The sequence below is a fragment of the Gymnoscopelus microlampas genome, assembly GCF_963454915.1.
Source record: "Gymnoscopelus microlampas genome assembly, chromosome: 14".
Taxonomy (NCBI): Eukaryota; Metazoa; Chordata; class Actinopteri; order Myctophiformes; family Myctophidae; genus Gymnoscopelus; species Gymnoscopelus microlampas.
In genome coordinates, this window is record NC_139951.1 from 46,257,644 (window position 1) to 46,285,012 (window position 27,369).

General features: G+C 39.7%; 1 protein-coding gene and 1 long non-coding RNA gene across 3 annotated transcripts in view; both read left to right on the forward strand.

Moving 5' to 3' along the window:
• The window catches only part of LOC311059899 (N-lysine methyltransferase SMYD2-A-like), a gene marked incomplete at its 5' end in the record, with an annotated part of 128,510 nt that overhangs the window by 57,434 nt on the left and 43,707 nt on the right, over nt 1-27,369 (forward strand). For both annotated transcript variants that reach the window (XM_084078007.1, XM_084078008.1), the window contains 4 exons: nt 24,865-24,935; nt 25,638-25,740; nt 26,284-26,394; nt 26,860-26,986. In XM_084078007.1, coding sequence (XP_083934133.1) covers nt 24,865-24,935; nt 25,638-25,740; nt 26,284-26,394; nt 26,860-26,986 — 412 coding nt within the window. The remainder of the gene's footprint in view (nt 1-24,864; nt 24,936-25,637; nt 25,741-26,283; nt 26,395-26,859; nt 26,987-27,369) is intronic.
• LOC311059903 lies at nt 8,476-9,736 on the forward strand. Its single transcript, XR_014602231.1, has 3 exons — nt 8,476-8,828; nt 9,303-9,411; nt 9,576-9,736. It is a non-coding gene; the product is annotated as an uncharacterized lncRNA (long non-coding RNA).

Here is a 27,369-nt window from a genome sequence, read left to right on the forward strand (position 1 = left end):
AACCTTTTCCTTATCAAGGTCCATTATTTATTTTGCATATGAGCCACAGACCAAAATAACATTTATTCTTCATTCTCTAATAGTGAAGACTTCTTGTAAATTAAGTGATGCAGATGTTATAATAATTTAACTATTGAGAGAGTAAAATGAAACCAATTGTTACCAACTCTCCATCATTTAGCTGAGGACCACCTGGAACCCCCTCAAGTACCACTGGTGGTCCCCGGACCACTGGTTGAGAACCACTGGGGTGAACCAGCTGGTCTTAACCATTTTAAACCTGGCATTCCTATTTTGGGCTTACTGTAGGTGAAAGTTTCCAAAGATGTAAGTATTTTCTAAAATGTTGTGAGTGTCTTGTAAGCCCGTACGGGCTGGGCATCAGTCTTTTAGGGTAGGTACACAGTACACACTGTAGGATATTTGCTCCGATTATGCTGTCGGGGAACTTTTTTGGCGATCGGCGACAAAACCAACCAAAACCCCCCTCGGGCTTTGATCGGTAACATATTGCTCGCTGTGTGTGAAAGGCTCTGCAAGAAGATCTATCTGCGATAATAGCGCTCAGCGATGCGTTCCCGAGTGTTTCTAGATATCTAGCAGGTTTGATATTTGGCTCTGTCGCCGACTGGACATCATACAGTATGAACAGGGTTGTGATCACTCTGCAAGGAGATCCGCGCAACAGCCAATGAGAGCACATTACAGCCACCGTGACTAGGGGAGGGTCGGTGGACCTGACCACAACAAACAGACCCCCGCATAGTACCACAATATTACTTTACAGTCCTGTATTAAGTTAAACATTATAAAACAGGATGAGAGAGTGAGCGAGTGTGCTCGAGGGGGGGCTGTTTATTTGAGAGGAATTGCACACAGAGAGAGAGAGAGAGAGAGAGAGAGAGACTGAGAGAGCGAGAGCGAGCTCTGTTTGTGTTTGTTTATGTGTGTTCAGTGTGTGTCTGAACAGTGTTGCCAGAGTTTGCGAGAGAAATAAGTAACCAGGTCTATGAAAACAAGCCCAACAAAAGCGACAAGGCCACATGAGCACTTTAAACCTATATACAAATACATTGGATATTTGAAAATAGCCGATCTACAAGGTCACAATGCGTCACAGCTATCGTCGGCGATCAATCTATAGTGTAGAAAACACAACGATACATGACAGACGATTTGAAGAAATGGACTCCTGTAGTGTGAAATGCTTAACGATCAGATGACTCCCTGACCACTTTAAAAGTCCTACAGTGTGTACTTGCCCTTAGACACTCCAGATAAAAAACAATGACCCCAGAAGTAGATGTGGAGGAGAAACCTGAAGTAATAATCACATGTCTGTGTTTGTTCCTGTGCCTTCCAAAGATGCTGATCAGCTACATAGACCTTTTGTACCCAACGGAAGACAGAAACGTCAAGTTAAGAAAAATTTTCAACTTCACCTGTGACTGCCAGGAATGTCAAACTAAGTCCAAAGTAAGTCATGAAAAACCAAGACTGAAAAAAACCCTGAGAAAATAGAATGACATATAAAGTTCAGTTCAGAAGTTTAATTGGAAGTGTAAACACAGAGACAAAAACCTTAGAACATAGAGCAAACACTAAACCTTTTCAACTTGACACCCAAAAGAGAAATGTGGTGTCTGCACGGGACGCAAATGGGCAAAAATACATTATTATTAATATTAATCACTTAAGCCCTATTTTTCAGAAAATTGTGAATATTTTTTGAACATTTCTGAGAATCTTCTGAAACATTTTTTAAATAAATAAGCAAACAAACACAATCACAACCTCAACATCACACACAAGAGCACAGCAGTATTGATAGATAATGATAACAGAATTATACATGTCATCTTCTCTCCTTGGTCTCAGGACGAGGCCAAGCTCAAAGTGCGTGAGCGGAGCGAACCCATTCATCCAAACGTCATCAGTGACATGGTCCTCTACGCTAAGAACTCCATTGATTCGATTGAATTAGCCTTCAAGAGCAGGGAGAAAAATATCCTTACGTAAGATGAGGTTTTCACACCCACAACGCCCTGTGTTTCAGGCCATGTGCCTCCTTGTGCTATTCATAGGGTTGTCACGATTACAAATTTAAGTTGATGATTAATTGTCACTCAAATAATTGCGATTAACGTTTTAATTGTGTGTTTAGCATTGAACATTGGAACAAATGAAGCCTTTTAGGCTTCATAATCAAAAATTGCACAGGGCAGATATGACAAATAGCTGAAATATTCAAATACATTATTGACATATTTAATACCTTTATTCATGTTAAAAAAAATCTGAAATGTGTTCTACAAGCTTACAGCGCATTGTAAGCTTGTAATAATTGTAAAAATGTAATAATTGTGACAGGCTAGCTATTGATTGTATAAATAGCACCCGGAGATATGCTGTACCTGTTCTCGAGAATTCAATTCAATTCAATTCAATTCAATTTTATTAAAGTGTCAAATCACAACAAGTTGTCTCAAGACACTTTACATGTAGAGAAGAGACCCAACATCCCACCCTGAGCAAGCAATTTTGCGACAGTGGCAACGAAAAACTCCCTCTTAATTCAACAGGAAGAAACGTCAGGCAGACCCTAGGCTCTAGGGCGGGGGCCTTCTGCCTCGACCGTGTTGGGGGAAAGAAGAGAGAGAGAAAGGGAGAGACAGAGGAGAGACAGAAAGAGATACAGTGCAAGCAGTAACAATAACAATAATAGCAAATATAATAGTGTAAGATACTAGCATATGATAGTATAATATAGTACAGCAATAGTGTGTATGCAGTATATAATGGAATAATATAAAAATGTTTAAGATAATATAATATGCGGTATAGTGTAGTGTAGTAGAAGTCCACGGTCGTGTCCAGGTCGTGCTCCATGGAGAGAGGCCCGGTCCGGTCCGCAGTCACAGTCTTGAGCCGCAGCTGGGGGTCCGTAGTAACAGTCCATAGACTCCATGGAGAGGCCCAGGCCCGGTCCGCAGTCACAGTCTTGAGCCGCAGCTGGGGGTCCATAGTAATAGTCCATGGACCTGCGACGTGGGTGGTAGAAGAAACTCCGGGGAACGAGTCCCCGGTTGTAGAATTAGTGGCAGGCCTTACTAGAGCGTGAATCCGTACAGGGTTAATTACGATTGTACCAATGGGACACAAACCCACACAACCAAAGGGAGGACGGGAAGAGAGAGGACGAGGGGAGAGAGGAGAAAGGGGAAGGTGGGGGAGAGAGGATGACTATAGGGGGACTGAGTCTATACACTTCGGCTATAGGCTTTATCATAGAGAAAGGTTTTTAGTCTAGTTTTAAATATACAGAGTGTGTCTGCTTTACGGACTGAGACTGGGAGAAGGTTCCACAGCTGAGGTGCTTGAAACTTAAATGCTCTACCTCCTGTTCTAGTTTTTTGGGGGTTTACTGGAACCGTAAGCATTTTTTCATACTGTGGACGCAGTGGTGTTCTGGCTGGTTTACGGGGCTCGATGAGTTCTTTGAGATATACTGGTGCCTGTCCATTGAGAGCCTTGTATGTGAGGAGGAGAACTTTAAACTCTATTCTGTATTTAACCGGGAGCCAGTGCAAAGAGGCCAATGAAGGAGTGATATGATCTCTTCTTCTGGTTCCTGTCAGTATGCGCGCAGCGGCATTCTGGACAAGCTGCAGGCTATTTAGGGACTTACTTGGGCAGCCTGATAGTAAGGCGTTGCAATAGTCCAGCCTAGAAGTAACAAATGCGTGGACAAGTTTTTCTGCATCATTTCGGGACAGAATGTGCCTAACTTTTGCAATATTACGCAGGTGAAAAAAGGCATTTCTTGAAATTTGTTTTATGTGGGACTGAAAGGACATGTCTTGGTCAAACGTGACTCCCAGATTCTTTACAGTGGCCCTGGAGGTCAAGGTAATACCATCTAGGGTAAAATTCTCATCGATTAATTTATCTCTGAGGTGCTTAGGGCCGAGTACAATAACTTCAGTTTTGTCCGAGTTGAGGAGTAGGTAATTACGGGTCATCCAACTCTTGATGTCTATAAGACATGCTTGAAGTTTAGCCAGTTGATCTGTTTCATCTGGCTTCATTGATAGATATAATTGTGTATCATCTGCATAGCAATGGAAATTTATAGAGTGTTTCCTAATTATCTCACCTAAGGGAAGCATATATAGAGTGAATAGTATTGGTCCAAGTACAGAGCCTTGTGGGACTCCGTATTTAACCTTTTCGCGTAGTGAAGGTGTATCGTTAACGTTTACAAATTGAAATCTGTCAGACAGATAGGACTCAAACCAGTTCAATGCAGCACCCTTAATGCCAACCAGATGCTCAAGTCTCTGCAACAAAATATGGTGATCAATAGTATCAAATGCAGCACTGAGGTCCAACAGAACCAGTACAGAGAGAAGGTTATTATCGGATGCAATCAGGAGGTCATTTGTGACCTTCACCAATGCCGTCTCAGTGCTATGGTGTGCTCTGAATCCTGACTGAAAAGCTTCAAATAGCTTGTTGTTATGTAAAAAATCACATGAGAAGACCCTGACCACTGATCCACTGAGACAACCTATACTTGTTCGGCAAGAGCCTCTTTGCTCTGAAAATATTCTCTGAAAACCAACATAAATGTAATTAAATACATTTAAATTCAAAGTAAAGTAAATGTCAAAGCTGTTGAATCAACAAAGTATAGCATCCCACCGTTACAAGCAGGGCAGGAATTCACTGTGGCCACGACGGTGCCCCTCTCTTTGGCCGTGTGCCCCTTGAAAAATGTCCTAAAGGCCACAGTGGCCGTGGTGCCCACTGCCCCCGCTGATTTAAACGCTTCCCCTCTGCGCTATTTCCCTGTCAATACGGTAACGGTAGACACCAGGGGAGCGTACCTTTGTTCCCCAGGTTCTATGTTCCCCACTCACCCCCGCAAAAAAGGTTCTATGTTCCCCGTTTACCTAAAAAAGGTTCTATGTTCCCCGTTTACCTAAAAAAGGTTCTATGTTCCCCGTTTACCCCAAAAAAAGGTTATATGTTCCCCATTTACAAAAAAAGAAAGGTTCTATGTTCCCGGCTCACCCAAAAATGCAGGAAACATTAATTTCTCATTTCTAATTATTAACTCTGAACACACACAACTGAACATAATGGGGAAACATTACTATCAGAAACTTGCCCTTTGGGCCATCTAAAGGGCCCACCCCCTTTCCCCTGGCGGCCATCTTGGTGGTATAGAGCACCTTGTAAAAACTCATAATGTAATAACGGCTCATAATGTAATAATGGTTCATAATATAATAAACTAAATGTAATAATCAGCTCATAATGTAATAAAATCATGAGCGCATAACGTAATTACAGATTTTTGCATAATGTAATAGCGTATTAATTTGTTAAATTAAGAACTTTGCGTAGCCGCTCATAGAAAAGTTTTACATCTTATAATCAGTATCATGCCAATATCATGTCAGTATTATGGTCAGTATCATGTCAGTATTATGGTCAGTATCATGTCAGTATTATGGTCAGTATCATGTCAGTATTATGGTCAGTATCGTTTTCAGTATCATGGTCAATAGCTTGGTTAGTATTAGCCTAGCCTCGATCAACAGTCTTTTATTTTTTAGTTTTGCTAAAAAAATAAAAGCCTGGATCAGCGTGTCGGTGTTCCGGGTATAGGAAGTGTTTAATTTCCCCAACCAACCAGAGTGCAGTGGGTGTCGCTCGTAATGTTGTGTTGACGGGGCGGGGTTGGCGGACAGATCGGTGAACCAATGGGATCACACGCATTCTCTTGACGGAGATGTTAAACCCGCCCCTCTAGCCACGAAAGCAGGAGGGCTAGTGCAGCCTAGTATTAGCCTGGTTCCAGACAAATCTGCCATTGCAAAAAAACAAAATTGCCCTTGGCAGATTAGGTCTGGCCCCTCTCAATAGAGATTTTATTTTAAAAATGTACCTTATTCAAATTTTTCAAATAAAATACTTACAATCACTGGAACATATGTGCTATGCTTAACATGAAATTAATAAAAATAATATTATGAACAATAACATTAACAAAAATGTAAAACATTTCCCCATGGGGCAACTCTCCATATAGTTTGAATACTCTAGACTTTAAGATGCTGTGGAGATATAAAAATAGTGATGACCATTTTCATTGAATTCTTTGTTACACCCTTAGTGTTCCCGGTCAAAAATGAATAGGAAATACTATATTATGTTCATCCAGGAGATGGAAAATGCACACACACACACACACACACACACACACACACACACACACACACACACACACACACACACACATTATACTGATCATTATACGGACATGATACCTACTATGATACTGGCCTTGATACTGACCATGAAACTGATCCTGATACTGACCATAACACTGACATGATACAGTACCGGTACATACAATAATACTGACATGATACTTACAATATGACATGATACTTACAATAATACTGACATGATACTTACAATATGACATGATACTTACAATAATACTGACATGATACTGACCATGACTAACCATGATATTGATACGATACTGACCATGATACTACTGACCATGAGGCACTCTGCAACCTGATTGTACAAACGCACACACACACACACACACACACACACACACACACACACACACACACACACACACACACACACACACACACACACACACACACACACACCGGATGTGATCATATTCTGTCTATAATTTCTCCATAATTGTCAGCACCTGCACCTTCCAAAATGCTCTGTGAATTCCGAGCATGTCAACGAAATTTGCCAAAAATACTGGATCAAATAGTAAAATAAAAAAGAAAGAAATGAATTAACCACCACAGCCCTCCTCTGAGACACAGACCGAGTAGACAAAAATGTTACCAAATTATAATAAGCATTAGTGAGGACCAATTATATGAAGATAGGTTGAAAATGGGTGAAGTTGTTCTTTAAGGTTGTATAATTGTATTTATTATTTGTGTATAAAACACTTTGTAACTTTTATTTATCTGCTTTATAAATAAAGCGCTTTGAAACTGAAGATGATGGCCAATGTTGATGATAGTGAAAATAATAATAATAATAATATAGTATCGTCAATATAGTTTTCAAAACATCTGTCATGGCCGGACATCGCACCACATGATATTTTGACACTTTAAAAACTAAAAAATTACAAATAAATAATGGGTTTTTAAAAAAAAAAGTAGGTATAAATGTACTTATTTAAACATTTTTAAATGTCAAATTATTCACTCGGACAGAAAATGTAGGTGTCACGTCATTGACCCTGCTCCTGATTGGATGCCACCGTCATTAAAAAAACGATATAATAATTACATAAGCACAGTGTTATTGGATGTTGGATGTGTTTGGATTTTCTAAACAATTACTGAAAAAAAGAATGCACTTGAACGCAATGGCTGGATTGAAAATTATATAGGCTAATTGCCCAGGGCCCACAATTTCCTGCATTTTTGGTTGAGTGGGGAACATAGAACCTTTTTTTGGTTGAGTGGGGAACATAGAACCCTTTTTTGGTTGAGTGGGGAACATAGAACCCTTTTTTGGTTGAGTGGGGAACATAGAACCTTTTGTTTGGTTGAGTGGGGAACATAGAACCTGTTTTTGGTTGAGCGGGGAACATAGAGCCCGGGGAACATAGAACCTTTTTTTGGTTGAGCAGGGAACGTAGAACCCGGGGAACATAGAACCTTTTTTGGGGGGAAGTGGGGAACATAGAACCTGGGGAACATAGAACCTGGGGAACATAGGGATGACCCCGACACGGGATGTCTAGTTGATATTCAACATTGAAACGCTGCACATAACCAGTGGTAGGTTTGATTTCAAGCCTATATTCAAAATTAAAATGCGCGGAAGCCAAGCAATGCTTTTGACAGAGAGAGGAGAGAGAGAGAGCACGAGAGGGAGAGAGAGAGAAAACCCGACGTCAGATCAAAAGCAAAATATAAATGAATACATTTGACAACATACAGCCAAAATCCCAAAATTACGAGTCTTAATATCCAGCAGCAAAATAACTGCAACCAAATTCAAAGTTTAGGATAACAATATCATACAAAAGTAGAGAGAAGCTGTGATCTCACATTATTAATAATTAAGAAATACTATATTTTAAATTGTGAAAAATCAACTAAAGTTATTAATAGTGCCAGTTCAATCACATTTCATTTGTATGAAAATAACTTGTCGGGAAAATACATAAAATCTCTATGATAAGAAGAGAAATCTCTGTGATTAATGTGACCCCTACTTCAGTCAGTGAAGACCAGGGCTGAATGTGACAAATATTGAGACCAAATAGGCTATGACTTTGTAATATTGGTAATTTCCCAATACATTATTTTATTAAATACATGGGTTGTATTTCACAGATAGTTACACTATTCTTGTACTATATTAAAATTAAATCATTCTTAACCTTCTGTATTTATTTGATGGCCTTCTTGCCCTGACATTTGGCCTTTGTGACCTAAAAAAATGGACAGCACAAAAGGCCAAGTGGCCTTGCCCCTAAAATGACGAAATTCCAGGCCTGGTTACGATTTCAGTACCTTTTAACAATAGCTTTTCAGGTTCAGCCTGTGCCATTGCATCCTTGACTCTCTTGCACCCCCTAGCGAGTGGCTGCTTTTGTGTGAAGTGGCCCTGGAGAAGATGAGAACCGTGTTTGATGACTCCAACGTTTACATGCTCCGCAAGATGAAGCAGGCCATGGAGGCGTGTGCCGCCATGAGCGATTGGAAAGGTGCAATCCGCTATGCCGAGAAGATAGCACAGCCTTTAAGGTAGCCTACTACTACAACTGTCAGGAATGGCCTCAAATCTCAAAACCTGGATGGAGCAAGTCATAGATCCGGGCTATTAACCAGAAATATATCAAAATCAATATTTAGGCCTACAGGATAATTGAATAATCGAGAAGCTTTTTTTTAAAACATATATATTTATATCAATGAATCAACAATTTGATTAGATGTTTTATTATCGACTAAATCGCTTGTCTGATTAACCACTTAACCCTGTATTACGTATACTTCAGTGTACAATGGTGGTGTACACAAAGAGAGTAAATAGCCAATCTACAAGATGACACGCTTGTAGATCTGCTATTTTCAGTATTATTATTTGTTTAATAATCGTTCATTAATCGTAATCTTGAAATAATCAGGATATTGATTTGAAGTCATAGCCATATCGCCCAGTGTGTCATACCGTTATAAATATATAATGGCTGTGCAAATCCTCCTTGTCCTGTGCAGTGAGCTGAATCCACCACACAATCAATATATGTTCTTCCTCTACCGGCGGTTGGCCCAACTCTACATGAGCGTGGATAACCCATTCATGGCTAAGGGTTATCTCGAGAAGGTAATGATTTAGCTCACTGGTCTGAAAGACTCACAGTGGGTTGATGAACATTTTCAAATACAGTGCATCAGTTACTAGCCTATACAATACAGTTTCTACATATCAACTTAGTGTGTGTGTGTGTGTGTGTGTGTGTGTGTGTGTGCGCGTGCGTGTGTTCACAGGCAATACTCATCGCGGAAGTGAATTATGGGAAGGATCATCCGTACCTGAAAGAGCTACAAAAGATTACGCAGATTTTGATTTTGAAAGCTAGTTTGTACGATTTTAAGATAAGTCGTAAAGTGCATGGGGCTTCAAGCTAAAATCTATACATGTAAAAAGGACCACCCAAAATGATATGTATTTGTCCGTGGACCCCCCCCCCCCCCCATCTCAAAATATTTTGTCCCGGAGATTTGAGTTAAAAATGTGTATACACATTTTCACAGTTTACATTTTTTTTATAGCAGATCTACAAGGTTGTAGATCTTGTAAAGAGCTTGTAAAGACGGAGGAGTGTCTCTGCTTCCATCGGGGGTAAAACGACGTGTCACCACGACCCTCCGTTCTTTAGTTATTGGTTGTTGAATATAGCTTGTTCTCGCCAAAAAACAAAGCAGAAAAAAAAAATCTAAATCCTTTAACATTAGATTGGACGGGGCTGGGTTTGTTGTGATCACATTGTTTCCGGATCTACTCTTCTCCAGAAGTCATAGGATCCCTCATAGGTTGGCGAACAGCGCCATCTGTCGTAAATACATGTTACACGTCATTGCCACTCTAGGCTTTGGAACAAATGGAGGTGTTACACGTCATTGGCGCGTTATTGTTATTATGGATCCCACCGCAGTTCTAGGCAAACCCCGCCCCCGCTGCTCAGAAGCCCTGGTGACGCACGCAAGCCCCGCCCGTATGTTTTCCGCCTGTATGTTTTGATATTTAATCTATGCTTTTATTAGGTCAAACTTGGTCTTGATAGAAAGGAATTTCTCCGCCGTTACGTGACCGCAGCAGTACGGTTTCACTGCGGCCACCTCACGTTTTTATTTTTTTATTATTAGTTTAGACTTGATATCAGTAACGAATCCTGTATTGACGGCGATAAAGCTAACGTGATGTAAAAATAATAAATTATGGCACATACATGTCTGTACATTGACCCCAGCTTTCAGGAGCTGTCACAAATTCTCCTAGGGAAACTGCATTTCAGTCTTTGTGAGATGTGTTACTAGACACCTTTACAAACACATTGGTGAAGATTTTTTTTGGTAAGGAATTGATTCCAAGATATTTTTTTAATATCCCCTGACTATTAGAGCCAGTTGTGGGCCGGTTCACCTTGAGGGGAGGGAGGGGTGCCACAGTAATCGGCAGGTAAAGTGATAAGTCACAGTCACAGGTGTAACGAGCCATGGCTTGTTACACCTGTGACCCTTATCACAGTTTGTGATTAACACACAGGGGGAGATTATACGTTTTTTACTGTTTTCTTTCTACAAAACTTTGCTGTGATTCATGTTACACATAATAAATGTGAACCTCATCCGGCAGCAGTGTCAGTTTAGACATTCAGTTATTTAACATGTCAAAAAACGGTGTCCCTGTGCCCAGCCGAGTGGCTGAATGTGTGTTCAAGATGGTCACTATCACTACAACTATATTTATCTTTTCCCCAATAAATTCTAGAAGTTTATCTTGCAAAATCTGTTTCTGTTACAGCAAAATAATTGTGTTATACATATCTTATACAGGATAAACATGTGAAATGTGAAGAGATGACACAAAGAAGTTAACTGGAAAACTGCAAAATAGAAGCTGATAAACGGGTATAGTCATCCAATCTTGGATGAAATTGGCAATCCACCTTAACATTTATTTATAAGAGCTGGAGAGACAGTGAAACCCCGGTTTCTGAACAAACACTATAGCAATTATTACTAAAGAAAACGACAACAAAAAAAACGTAATATAAATAACATTGTTTATAACAGGTCTAGCTGTGCACACCATGAAACAAATCAAAGGAATAGTTTTAACGTTCTGACATCTGTCCACTAGATGGTGGACTTTAACCACATAATCATTCTGTTCTGTGTGTCTCAGCATTTTACATGTGTTACTTTGATATGAGTTAGACTCTTAACTCATATTGCTGAGCATCTATTGCTCTAACTGTTAGAGAGATGCTTATCAACCTTTTCAGGCCGTGACCCCCCATACTAATCATATTTGAACTGGGGACCCCCCACCCTGACAAGTACTTGGAATGTAGGAGTTGAGGCATTACATGTAGTATGGTCTGTTCCACAGATAAATATTGTGAAAATAGCCGAACTACAAGCTTATAATGCGTCACGTTGTGAGCTTGAATTTGGCTATTTTCAAATTGCCAAAGCATATGTAATATAGGTCTGAAGTGGTTTTGTAATAATAATCAAGAAGAAACTAAAGTTTTCAAATAATTATAGTGGAGTAAAAGTACAATATCTGCCTTTGAGATGGAAGGGAGTAGCAGTAGAATTATTGAAAATTAGAAGTACTCCAGTAAAGTAAAAATACCTCAAAATTGTACTTAAGTAAGGTACTTGAGTAAATGTGCTTGAGTAAATTAAGTATTTCATTGACTCATTGTACAGTATATGTCAACACATCACCGTGTAGCTGTCTCTTGTGGGCTTGCTGTACCTTTTAGCTGTCAAGAACCGTTCCAATAGAATCACTTTTTCTACATTTATTTACGTAGTTAAATTGGTCAGCAACAACAACAACAACAACAACAACCTAAATCTATCTACACAGCTCATTATTTGTTGGTCGATTTATTTCACTGCAATCTGGGAACACATTCCTCATTGTAAATGAGAGGGACACGTTAAATATGGCTGGTATAGTTCATTGTCCACACATTGACATTACTTAATTTCACAACTGATGCCAACTAAAGGGTTTTGTTTTTTTGTTTAGTTTTATTGGTAGAAGTTAGAACACATCTAATTTTCAAATTCTCTTGTGACACAGCCACCGAGATCTGGTGAAATGATTACTGTTCGCCTCGTCTCGTCATCACTGCTGGTGTGAAGAGATTAGATGAGCAGCTGTTTCCAGACATGGACTCAGGTTCAGAATAACACAACAAAAGTCCCTTGGAAAAAAGAGAGCAAAAATGATGAATAAAAAATTGATTTAATGTCAAACCCAGATGCACAGAGAGAGAGAAGACAGACAAACTGACGGAGTGACAGCAGATCAAACTTCCTTCTTCTGAATGGGATGAATATTCATTCGATATCAAACAAGAAATCACACATAACATAACCACAGAACATATGGAAGCGTTTGACCATATCTTTCAATTCAGTCTCAATCTACTTCCAATTAATACAGTTCTAACGTTCTGACGTCTGTCCACTGACTAGATGGTGCACCACATGATCACTCTGTTCTGTGTGCCTCAGCGTGTTCCACAGATAAATACTGTGAAAATGATCAGCTATTGTAAAAAGTGTTGCCTCTTTCTTATATTATTTGACAATTTGGCAAAATTGCCTTTTTTTCTCCTTTCTTTTTTGGGGTGGGTTTAAAAAGGTCTTAAAAGTCCTTAAATTGTCACTTCACTGTCATCTGGGGACCCCAACTAAATCATCTGGAGACCCCCTGGGCCCTGGGGATGAGAACCACTGAGTTAGAGCAGACCATCAGTGACTCTTTTTACACGATGCATTATGTTTTGGTTGTTTGATTTGATTGTAATGCATTTACACTTGTATTGATTTGTATTTATTGTATTCGCTGTTTGCATCTGTCATTTTTCACTGAGACCTGAATGAACTATTACAGTAGTTTGTTCCAGATATGTAGTGCATACAAGTTGAACACTGCTTTTAGGGATAGAAAGCAGACCTGTCCCAGATGACCTGAGAGGAATGGATGGTTCATGTAGTACAAGATGATACATGTATTTTGGCCCTAAAACAAAAAATAAATAAAAACATAGACAGTGACTGTGTCATTGTAGGCTACAGTATGTCACCAAATCAGCATGTAACTGTAAATAGGTAGTACATAGGGCTGAAGTGGTTAATGTGTGTTTTATAATATGCTAATTTATATCATCAAAGTATCTAGTAATTAAAGTAGTAAAAGTACAGTATTTGCCTCTGAGATGTAGTGGAGTAGAAGTAAAATATGAAAGAAAAAATGGAAATACTCCAGTAAAGTAAAAAATCAAAGTACAATTTTGAGGCGTTTTTACTTTACTGGAGTATTTCCAATAGTTTTACTTGTGGAGTAGAAGTAAAAGTAACTAAAGTTTTCAAATAAATAAAATTAGATTATCTCAGAGGCAATTATTTGAAAACTTTAGTTACTTTTCAGATATAAATTATTACATTATAAAACATACATTAACCATTTTAGCCCTATTTTATACCTAGACTATTTGAAAATAGCCAATCTACAAGCTCACAACGCGTCGCATCACGACGCGTTGTGAGCTTGTAGATCTGCTATTTTCTAGCCATGGGGAGCCATGATTTCCTGGTTGAGAGTGGTGTTCGATTTTTTTACATTGCCATCTCTCACATGTACATAAACGTTCAGATTTCAAATATAAAGTGCTTACTCCTGAGCCACGGATGTTACAAGTTGATCCGTTCCGTGATAAGTACCCGTATCTCCCGTATTGTTCAATAAAAAGCATTTTAATCCGATCGCCGGCCATTTTCTCTGAATTTTCTCCGATGCTTTCAACCATGCGACACTACCGGTTGAGAGGTGTATTGCACTCTGATGATCGGATGATTAAAATGCTTTTTATTGAACAATACGGGAGATACGGGTACATATCACGGAACGAATCAACTTGTAACATCCGTGGCTCGTGGGTAAGCACTTTATATTTGAAATCTGAACGTTTATGTACATGTGAGAGTTGGCAGTGTAAAAAAATCGAACACCACTCTAAACCAGGAACTCTGTTCCATCATGTTTCAGGGCTAAACCAGCCACCAGCTTATACATTTCGTTTCATTGCCTTGCGTACCAAGAAATGTGTTAAGTTTCGTTTCTTGATGTTTGAGTTTCGCATTGAGGAAATGGTGAAAGGATACTGATGGGATTTGCCCAGACAACAACAAATAAAACACAGTAGACCTATAAAACAACAGATACACAGTAACAGTGATCATTGACAGAGAGTGATCTGATGTGACTGCAACCTGACTGTTCTCTCATAAAACCATAACTGAGGTAATGTAGCCCAATTATTTGATTGGATAATTGTTATTTATGATTATCTTTGTCATCAAGTTCAACGTAAAGGGCAGAATTTGATAGGAATAGAACAAAAAGTGACTTAAGAAAATAACTTTCATCTCTGGGGTGTGGTTATATGGGATGGAGGGTTTTGATTGATTGATTGATTAAATACATAACAGTTTACCTCGAGGTATTGTTTCATACTAAAGGGGGGCAACCTTTTGGACATGAAGTGCCATGTTTTTATTTTCTTGATAGTCAGTGTGCCATGTTAACATTAATTATCACACCACGTCAAAATTAAATATATCCAACAATAGTACATATACTGTAAAAACATTTTAAGAAACATCTGCAATCACATTTTAATGATCATTAGACTCAGTCAGACATCAGTCAGACTGCAGAGTTTGCAGACCTGGACACATGGCGTTTGACTGACTCTGCTTTGATCTTTGAAAGACAAACAACATTTCAAGAAATAAATATGGGGAAAAAAACAGATTTGTCGTGTTACTTGAGGGCAGGAAGGCCCTAACATCTATTTTGCTTACTTTGCATTTTTGCGATTGTTCTATGTGGGGACCCCCAGCGGGGTCCCCACATGATTTTTTTGGGGGTCCCCAGATGACAGTAATGTGACAATTTAAGGACTTTTAAAACCCTTTTAAAAAAAGGAAAAAACAGACCATTACTGCATCAAAGGTATCACAAACTATTCTATAAAAACTGGTCACACATTGGCCAAATTGTCAAATAATATAAGTAGCCGATCTACAAGCTCACAACGCCTCACATTGTGAGGCGTTGTGCGCAGGTAGATCTGCTATTTTCACAATAACTTTGGAACCGAGTCAAACAAAATCTAATGCCTATCATTCCAAGTGCTTGTCAGGGTGGGGGGTCCCCAGTTCAATTATGATTATTTTGGGGGGTTGTGGCCTGAAAAGGTTACAGGCTCAGAGGTGAACATAAAACAACATACATAGGCTGCATGAAATAGGAGGAAATGCAAATGCAGGACGACATTTGCATGTCGTCCTGCATTTGCATTTTTTTTATGAAAAATAAAAACCTCGCTCATCGCATTGTGCCGCGTTTTTTGCTTCTATATTAACACATTTAGCTGGGGACGCTGGGTGTATTGTGTTGAGACATAATTGGTTGTTCTGAATGTGCGTAGGCTAAGGATCTTGGCAACCTCTCTCTCTGTCTCTCTGCCCAGCTCAACTTTTTCCAGGAAATATAAACCATTATATTAATCACTAATATTGTCAATATTAATACAAAAATTGCAATAAACAGACTGAATTAAGTCTTTGACTGGCATGGATGCGTTTTCGAGTCAATTGCTGTTTGGTCCACTTGGCCATGGACGCGTTAGACGATTTGAGGCATTTGTACAAAATACCTCAAATCATGAACGCAGCGTCCCATTTCTGCACTCAGACCTCAGGTTATCTGGGACAGATCTGCTTTCTGTAACTTTGTGTTTACATAACAAAACAAGTACATTTTTTTTATCTGACACTTCGTGATACAGATCAACTACGAAGTCAACAATTGGACCTTGGACAGGAGAGGAACACATGTTTGATAGTGTTACAGTGTAGGCTACAATAGAACTGTATGACTGTATAGTATAAGGTGATGCTGATGGAATATGTTTTAATATCTTCATTAATTACAATATCTATCTTTGCTTTCCTTGTGGAATAAAGTCACTTCGACCGGCACTCAGAAGACCATGGAAGCAACAATGCAGGAACAAATCGAGGGAATCGAGATGTTCCACAGTCCTACTAAAGGACGAGGTCTTCGGGTGACCAAACCATTCAAAGTTGGAGAACTTATCTTCTCATCCCCGGCGTACTCTTACGTCCTCAAAGTTGAACATAGGGGAAACTTCTGTGATTTCTGCTTAGCTAAGTATGTATTTATGTGGCATGCATGCATATTCTAACTTGTTATTTCATTTCTGTGTGCATTAACAGGCCTGTGTTGTAGGCTACACATAGAGTACCGAAGTCCTGACGTCATTCGTTCATCCTATGTGTGTGTGTGTGTGTGTGTGTGTGTGTGTGTGTGTGTGTGTGTGTGTGTGTGTGTGTGTGTGTGTGTGTGTGTGTGTGTGTGTGTGTGTGCTTGCGTGCCTGTGTGTGTGCATGCTTGTGTGTGTGTAAACAATCAATATATCCATCCAAGAGGATGTAAACACACATGTTGTAACATGCTGCTCATTAAAACCTAATGTTTGTTCATTCATAGGAAACAGGACTTGAAGAATTGTGGAAAGTGCAAGAAAGCCTTCTATTGCAATGTCACCTGCCAGGTAGGAAACGAGTGGATGAGGAGGAGGAAGAAGAAGAGGGTTAATGACTGCAGGAATGTTTATTTATTTACCAGGGACAGTGCACATTAATCAACATGTCAGTTTTCACGTCGACGTAAATGAGCCAGAGTTAGCCAAAAGCTCATTTTCATCTGAAGTTGCTCACATTATTCCTCTACCATCTGATTGTTAATTTGTTCTTAGTTACTTTTTTGATTGATTGATTGATTGAATACTTTATACTAGTCAGAAATGTAAACAGCTGTGCATGGTACAGTAAGACATTAGGCTAAAAGGATAACACAAAAAGGTCCTGGGGACTTGTTTCCTTGTATGGCTTTGTTTCATATCTGATACAGAACACTTCTGATTGAGTGTAAAACAGAAACATAGAATGGAATGTGATTGATCACACGTGGAAGTTCACCTTTGGTTTCACTGTGGATCAATAAGAAACAAAACCCAGATGTTTGGGTTCGATGCTGAATTGCTGATCTCAATTTCTGAGCGTCCTAGAGACCACCAATATCGTTACATTTTTCTAATCATTTTGAAAAACTTTTATAAAAAAAGTTTATATTTGAGAACATTTAACTTATAAGCTAAGAAATAAATGTAAATAAACACAAATAACTGTTTGATAAAATAGGTTTAAATTAATTAAACTTCAATTATGAAAAGAACAATTAATTTGAATGATACAATTAACAAGAAAACAAGTCAATATACACACATGAACGAGTAACGTTCACTGCAGCCTGCCCGAATCACTGCAGCCTGCCCAAGTCTGACTGTTTTATTTTAGTGTAACTTGAACGTGCACTGCTCGGTATGGGGTAAATAAATTAATATGCAAACGTATTCCATTCATGGCGATGTGATTGGTATCATAATATGTCAGGTAATCTTTGTCATGTAGGCTACAAGCCTACGTGACAAAGATCGTACCGCTACGGATTACATGAGAGAGAGAGAGAGAGAGAGAGGGACGGACGGACGGACGGACGGGACTTGACAGGCAGCGAAACTCTTTCTTTTCGGTTCTTCATGTCGTAAAATCGGGGTGTTTCCAGAATATCTAAGGCCGTGTTATTTAAACAAGTAAGACGCACGAACGCTGGAAGCGAACGCAGCTCGAAAATATTGTGTATTTACGTGTGTGTGTGTGTGTGTGTGTGTGTGTGTGTGTGTGTGTGTTTGTGTGTATGTTTGTGTCTTGACTGTAGCTGCACTCTGGCGCCCTCTGTCGGCCGCACCCAGGCAGTGTACTGCACACAGACAGACAGACAGACACACACACACACACAAGCCGAGCAGACTTTCATAGTAAGCTCCACTTGGGCGGAGGCGCGCCTTCGCCTCCTTCCGCGTTCGCAATGACGCTCGGTTTCAGCCGTGACATTTATCAAGGCTGGGACCAAATGTACGCTCGGATCGGCTGTGTAAGATTCGTTGATAAATGTGACGTTGGCGTACGGCACAATATATGGAAAAAATATACCGAATATATAAAAATATACGCCGGTTTATACACTCTGTTGATAAATGAGGGCCAGTATCTCTATAGCCATGTGATCAACACGGATTGGTCTGATTTTCCATATTCCATCCTGATTACGTCTGAGATTGGCTTCCAAAGTTTGCAAGATTGGTTCATTTTGAACAAAATACCTCAAATCATTGAGTGTCAACTGTGTGTGTGTGTGTGTGTGTGTGTGTGTGTGTGTGTGTGTGTGTGTGTGTGTGTGTGTGCGTGCGTGCGTGCGTGCGTGCGTGCGTGCGTGCGTGCGTGCGTGCGTGCGTGCGTGCGTGCGTGCGTGCGTGCGTGCGTGCGTGCGTGCGTGCGTGTGTCAGAAAGGGGACTGGAATATGCACAAGCTGGAGTGCTCAGCAATGGTTAAGTATGGTCCGGAATGGTGTCCACCCCAGCTAGTCCGCCTGGTGGCCAGGATCCTTGCCACAAAGGTGAGTGGGGGGTCTTTCTTGATTATTGTTTCCAACACTGTTCCTAATTATGAAATACGAATTATTGGGTCTAGTGTAGTCTCGCGAGCCAGACTGTTGCCAGACACTCCCCCGCTTCCGTTTTGTCTTTACAGTCGAGCAAATGTGTCTAATATGAATCAAAAGTAATCAAAGCATGTAGCCTGCTGCTTATCGGAAATGGAAATTCTAAAATAAAATGTAAAGTATATAAAGTATATATATATATATATATGTATATATATATATATATATATATATATATATATATATATATATATATATATATATATATATATATATATATAAACTTTGTTTATTGGATTTTCCACAGAAGCATTCAATATCAAAAGTTGGTACTATGCAGATACATAATAGCTTCCTCTAGTGCAATCCATCAAATACAAAAATTGCAATAAACAGACTGAATTAAGTCTTTGACTGGCATGGATGCATTTTCGAGTCAATTGCTGCTTGGTCCACTTGGCCATGGACGCGTTAGACGATTTGAGGCATTTGTACAAAATACCTCAAATCATGAACGCAGCGTCCCATTTCTGCACTCAGACCTCAGGTTATCTGGGACAGATCTGCTTTCTGTAACTTTGTGTTTACATAACAAAACATTAAGTACATTTTTACCAATAATTTCCCTCTATAACAGCAGTTATCAGCCACTACAGCAGTGTGGTGGTGTTTACCTACAGAAACACACTGCCCTCTCGCTGTATGTTGGTGTTTTCACTGTTTGTTTTGGTAGACGGGGATGTTTGTGCAACCAAAACACCAAAATCCAGGGATGTGGCACATTAGCATATTCATGAGGGGTTGTTCTTGCAGGCGTGGCATAATGGCATAATTAATAGAATTTGTTAATGAGGGCACAGACAAGTCTGTGTAGTCTGGAACTACAACTACCACCAAGTCTAGCCGGACATGTTTGTCCATGTATGGACATGTTGATGACCCCTGTCTGACTGGAAGTTCATGATAGCACAAGATCATAAATGTATTTTGTCCTTAAACCATTCAGTGCTTTGTACTAACTGCTTCATATAGAAGAACTTTTCTGCATTATTTGTTTAAATAAAGATATTAAGAAGAAAAACTTGAGCCAATGCTTAATTTCTTGCAAATGCTTCTTTCTACAGAAGGCACAGAAAGAAAGATCTGCATCTGAGAAGCTTATACTGATGGAAGAATTACGTAAGGGATCACTCAACAGAAACACACAAACATACACACACATGGGTACATTCCCCATAAAATCTGTGTTATTTTGTAATTAATTTGTAACTAAGTGAGAGGAAATATGTAGCCAAATGGACCCTTACTGGTCCATTCGGTTCCATTTATACACTCTCAAGAGTTGAATTAACAGAAAAAAATGGATTTTACCGCTTAATTAAAGGAGGGGGGTGGGCAATCTTTTCGTGCACGTGATGATCGCTGTTTTCAAGGCTGCTGTGATCATTCAGTGCCAGACAGTGAAAACCACCATTGCTTTTACGTCTTATAGAGATGCACGTGCATCACTTTTCCATCGGGACACGCCCCCCTCACCTAGAATGAGTGGCAAAACATTGAGCAGCATGGAGCGTTGGAGTTGGAAATCACTCAACGGTCCTGCGTACCACCTGTTTGTAAATGTCACATAATGCAGGAGGCAGCAGGACGTTGCGTTATTGAAAACGAGCGCTTCCAAACTCTGACACTTATCACCTGCACAGAATGTATTGACAGAAAGTAGCTCATAACATGTTTACGGTGGATTTTTATGAAACTAAAACTTTGCAGATAGAAAGAGGATAATTCAAGATTTCCGTACTGCTGCCATGTTGGTGAGTTGGTGAGCTACAAGCATAGAATAACTCAATGATTTAATGATGAAAACTAAAAATAACGAGTCAATATGAATAATATAGGTTAGATACATTCTGACTACCTGATATACTATATTTAATAAATACCCTTTGTTTGGCGGTTTTCAAATATTTTTTTTTTTACAGAATCAAATGTTTTATTTTTAAATGTCATGAATCACCAGGAGAATGGATGGTTTGGTTCAAGGCTTAAAATAATTAATATAAATATTTTCTGAAAAATGTATGGGGTTTCGATTTGTGGCACCACAAAATGGCCACCACTGCTATGCCCTATAGGGTTAAAGTGGTTAATACAGTGGAGCAGTGCATTAGTGTAACCTGTCTATTCTGTATTTAGGCGGGTGCAGTTATGGTTTGACCCAAAACAAATTGCAACAAAAGGTTTTTCAATGGATTATTGTAGTATTAGGTGTACTTAATAACATATCAAAAGTTTACCAAAATCGGACCACTAGAAAGGTAACATTTTCAAGATGGCCGCCAGTTCCTTAAAAAGACCATTACTCCTTCATTATTCATCCTAGACAAGTAATGTTGGTGCCTAACCCCATGTTTTGGTAATATTGAAATCTAATTAGCATATATAAATTATAGTCAAGTGATTACAAGTTCAATTATAAAGGAATTGGTTATACGCATGGTTATAAGCACACAATGTAATGACAATGTAATTGGACATTTCTCCCTTTTCTACATAACGCCCAGGATTGGTGAATTGGTAATTCACATTCGGTTGAAGCTTTCAGGAGATTTCTTTTCATACCAAAAAGGAATAAATTCATCATTACTGGGTGGTACTGTGACATTTGTAAAAACATGGCTGTAAGTGATAAACTGGGAATGTTACACAAATCTTGGAAGAAATTCCTTACCGAGAAGTTTCTTCACTATTTTGTTTGTAAAGGTGAAATTAAATAATAATCCTATCCACTAGGGCAGTGGTTCCCAAACTGGGGGTCTCACTCAACAGTAAACAAACCAACATACAGTATAGTACAGGGTATCTGCACCTTTCTAAAGTTACAATCTAATGACTCTTAAGACCTTTTTAATAGCAAATTGGCCAAATTCTCAAATATTACAGTGGAGAAATGGCCCCTTATGGGCCTGGAGAGGATATGCAAGTCAGCACAGAGCTATCACGACATTTAGTGTCTACTGTCTTGGGTAGGGGGGGTAGAGGAGTGTGGCCGGATAGGGTTCAGATTTGCTTGTAACAGACATCTTATTCCTGAGATTGTAGTAGTTGTGTTGTGTGTCTTTTATTTTGTGATTGGTGCTGCTGGCAATAACCTTGAACTTTGATCTTTTTTTTCTGGATCATTTTAACTTTAAAAATCCCTCCTCACTAACTATGCCCACTCACGACTGCCCATCTCGGGCATAGGAGCCAGCATGGAGGTCCACTTGGGACCAGTGGGACTATCCAGTGAGCCAGGCGACATAGGGATACTCCTCGCATAAGCTTCATTTCTGCCTCCTCCTCACTCTCTCCTCCAGCGTGAGGTGAACGCAGGCTCCCTAAGCCACTTGGAGTGAAATCTGGCAAGATACAAGTGTATCTTTCATGTATCGTTTGGGGAACTGTCTTTGTTGAAATGCGTGGCATATAATTTCTCCTCCTCCACATGACAACCCTCTGAGCTCTGGAATAGCCCAGCAATCCAACTGTGTGACACGTCATAATTGCTATCACTTCAAAATGACGCTCCTTGCCTCCTCACCTCCTCGCTCGGAAGCAGGGCTTAGGCGGGAGTGGAGGACTTGAGGATGGACACTTGAAAATTGGAATTTGGCTATCGCGATGCACAACGTGCATCAGGGGCTGACAAGCCCCATTCTCTTTAGTTGCCTATGAGCACTCGTCCTGAGCTCACTATAGCTTTAATAGGACATGTCTGAGCCAACTGTTGAAGGTTTTGCACCTCGGACATGGGGGAGAGGAGAAGCTCAGGGCCTTCTTGGCTCCTATAACTTTGCTCTTCTGTGCTCCAAGTGCCCAGGGAGCAATCCAGTGACCCCCACTCCCCATACTCCCCTGTACCCACCTGAGGGGAACCCTAGGCCCACTAAACTCTACACCAGACCCCATTTTATCTCCTCGCACAACCCCACCCCCATACTCCCCTCTGCCTAGGCACCCAGTAGAGCAAATGGGTTCTGACAGCTCTGCACTAACCTCCATAGCCACCCCTCTTTACACACTCACACTGATTGCCTTCCTAATGTGTTAAAAAAGTTTTTCAAAATCTTGTGTCTACAAGATGACAGTTTGATTCACATTTGATCCGCAGAGCTATCCAAAATGTTTCAATATTGCAAGCAATACTATATCAACTGACAATATTCTCTTTCTCTGCCACCTTCTGAATCATTGAAAATTGTGACTATTGTTTTGTTATGTTTTGAGGATATCTTGAAGCCTTGTTCCCGTAAAACAAATATAACTAGTTGAAACGGGTGAACATTTCAGAGGGTTTTAATAGAGTAAAAAAAATAATATTGGATTTCACAATTATCTAAATGTATCTCTGCAATTTGGACAAGTTCTGTGGATTTCTATGCCCCCAAAACATAGGGTTACACACAAAAAGTACTTGTCTAGGATAAATAATGAAGGAGTTATAGGTTATTTTAAAGTTTTTTTTGCCATTTCGGACGCCACCTTGAAAATAACACCTTTCCAGTGATCAAACTTTGGTAAACTTTTAGTATGTCATTAAGGACACCTAATACTACAAGAAAATGTTGAAAAACGTTTTGTTGCAATTTGTTTTGGGTAAGGTGCTTTTTTTTCATAACTGCACCCGCCTAATTTATATTCTTTGCACATGAGTACATTTTTACTTTACTTTCACTTTCAGTTAATTAACACTGTGTATTTTACAAACCAGATGTGGACAACAAGAGGAAATCGTATCACGAGGATGACATCGCCAACCTGTGTCGCTTCTATTCCAAACACCTGGACTTCCCTGATCACCATGACCTGCTTTCACTCTTCTACCAGGTAGCCACTGTGAACACACACACACACACACACACACACACACACACACACACACACACACACACACACACACACACACACACACACACACACACACAGTTGTTGTCCAGCGGAAGCCGGAAACCTTGCATAGGCGGCGGGTAATGAAGGCTAGGGTAGGCTAAGCCTTCCCAAATGTTATGCTGGGAAATTCTGGGAATTGTGCAAATTATATATAATATATGTGCGCAGCATTATTTAGTATTTTTTTGAATAATAAATCAGTAAAATCAATCAAAAATAATAATTCAATAACCTAACCCTAACCCTATAACCGAAATAAAGTAACCAAAAACTAACAGAATCCACCTAGAAACAGCAATTTTTTTCACGGATTTCGGCGCCCGCACGCTTTGCGCGCGGGCGCCGAACCCCAGCCTTCCCAATTGTCAAACTCACCCACCACCTATGAAACCTTGTATGTCCAAAACTGTTACTTTACAGGAAAATAACCTGTTTTCCAGTGGATACAATGTAGTTATGCTTTAGTCACAAGCTCTTAATACTGTTCATTGGTTCAAAGTTTCTAAAACCCATGGACAGACTTTACCACTACAACCTGGCATCCCAATGTTGAGCATGCCATTATAGGTAAAGAACAATCTAAAACCAATAGCTGATCTACAAGCTCACATCACAATGCACATCACTGTGAACTACAAATAAATAAATAAATAAATATGGAGATACAAGGTTTCTGCCAGACAGTAACAATGTACTGTACCCCCCCCCCCCTTTTACTGTCTGCTACTTTGATACAGAATAGCATTAGTACACACTGACCACTTTCTCACCTGTCCAGCTCTCATGGATTCTGAAACACTAACAATATGCTGACCATTTCTCAACTAGCTCACTGCAGATCATGAAAAATGAGAGGAAGAAGAAAATAACGACCAAATTGTTATCCAACAGGTGTGAATACATTAGCAGGATTAGTTATGATTTCTCTCTCTGTGCAACAGGTTCGCTGTAATAGCTTCGATTTGCATGATGAGGATTTGGATTTTAGTATTGGTATTGCTGTCTACGCTGAGTAAGAACACACACACGCACTCACACACACGCACTCACACACACGCAGGCACACACACGCACACATACAGTACAGAGTTAAACCCTTATCAATATAACCAATTAAACCCTACTTATCATGTCAGTAAACCATTAAAAAAGCTACAGTACTGTAATAATGTGTGGTTGTCACAAAATGACAAACTGCAAGAGTTTTTCAGAAAAAACGTCCTCACGGTGATCCCCTCATTACACGCACGGGGTCCTGTGCGTCTATATAGTATATATATATATATATATAGTATATATATATATATAGTGGGTTCATATATGAACACCATTGAAAGTTCTTCATATATTTGTTGTAACAATGTGCATGTGACAATATAGGGGTCCATTTACAGTATTCAACGGCACTAAGCTACTAGTCTGCAATGGTTATCCTGCTAAACTGTGAACTAGAAATGTACAGCTAGTCAAAAAATCAAACTTACATTTCCCACCCATTTGATAATCATGGCTCAATTTTGGGGCTCTGGCTCATGGACTAACGCTTAATTTGCAAGAAATTAAGCATTGGCTCAAGTTTTTCTTCTTAATATCTTTATTTCTCTCTCTCTCTCTCTCTCTCTCTCTCTCTCTCTCTCTCTCTCTCTCTCTCTTTTCTCTCTTCTCTCTTCTCTTCCTGTTTACCTTCTCTCCCCATCACCCTCTCTTCCCTCAGTGTTTCCCTCATGAACCACAGCTGTGTACCCAGTGTGGTTGTCATGCACAAGGGAAAGGCAGCAGAAATACGGGCAGTACAGGATATGAAGCCTGGTGATGAGGTGAGGAGAAGAGACAGCTGCACAGGGATGTATGTGTGTGTATGGGGGACACGGTATGTGTTATAAGGGGGTAGGGCAGTGGTTTTCAACCTTTTTCATATCAAGGCCCATTATTTATTGGGCATTTGAGCCACAAACCACTGTTTGATGAGATTTAGACTCTCAGACCCAAGCCTTAGAATATGTTGTTATCGTTGGATACGATTGAATCCTCAATTCTGTCCATGCTGCATGTTGGTACCATAGGAGAGATAACAGGCAAACGTTGATCAAAATAACAATTATTTAAGCAATATTACACGAGAGGGTGTGCTTTACCGTCATTATTGGCACGCCAGTCATGTGGTCAGGAACGAGGCGAAGCCGAGGTCCGCGAGCATCACTGAAGTGTGGTCAGGTGGTCCTCATTTAGCTGAGGACCACCTGGAACCCCCTCAAGTACCACTGGTGGTCCCCGGACCACTGGTTGAGAAACACTGGGGTAGGGGATCACCATTTGAAGTACTATTGACATGTCTCTGTGTGTTCCTTTGCCTTCCAAAGATGCTGATCAGCTACATAGACCTTATATACCCAACAGAAGACAGAAACGACCAGTTAAGAAAAAATTACAACTTCACCTGTGACTGCCAGGAATGTCAAACTAAGTCCAAAGTAAGTCATGAAAAACCAAGACTGAAAAAAAACTGACAAAATAGAATGACATATACAGTTCAGTTCAGAAGTTTTAACGTCCGGTGACAGAATTTGGATGTGTAAACACAGAGATAAAAACCTTAGAACAGTAAACCTGGGATTCCCTAACCTTTTCAACTCGACACCCAAAAGAGAAATCGGGTGTCTGCACGGGACCCAAATGTGCAAAAATAAATTATTATTATTAATAATAATTTTATTATTATTAATCAAAAATGTTCAGAAAATTGTTATGTTTTGAACATTTCTGAGAATCATTTCAAACATTTTTGAAATGAACAAATAAACAAACACAATCATCACCTCAACATCACACACAAGAGCACAGCAGTATTGATAGATCATTGATAACAGAATTATCCTAGTTCACAAGCGGCTAATGTTCTTCAACTCTAACATGTCATCTTCTCTCCTTGGTCTCAGGACGAGGCCAAGCTCAAAGTGCGTGAGCGGAGTGATCCCATTGGGCCAGATGTCATCGGTGACATGGTCAGCTTCGCTAAGATGACCATTGGACTGTTTGAATCAGCCGCCAAGAGCAAGGAGAAAAATATCCTTACATAAGATGAGGTTTTCACACCCACAACGCCCTGCATTTTAGACCATGTGCCTCCTTGTGCTATTGATAGGGTTGTCACGATTACAAATTTAAGTTGATGATTAATTGTCACTCAAATAATTGCGATCAATGTTTTAATTGTGTGTTTAGCATTGAACATTGGAACAAATGAAGCCTTTTAGGCTTCGTAATCAAACATTGTACAAGGCAGATAATATGACAAATAAATTATTGACATATTTAATACCTTTATTCATGTAAAACGAAAGCAGAAATAGCAGATCTACGAGCTTACAGCGCGTTGTGACGTGTTGTAAGCTTGTAGATCTGCTATTTCTGCTTTTTTTATTTGAAAATGTGTGAACATTTTTCAA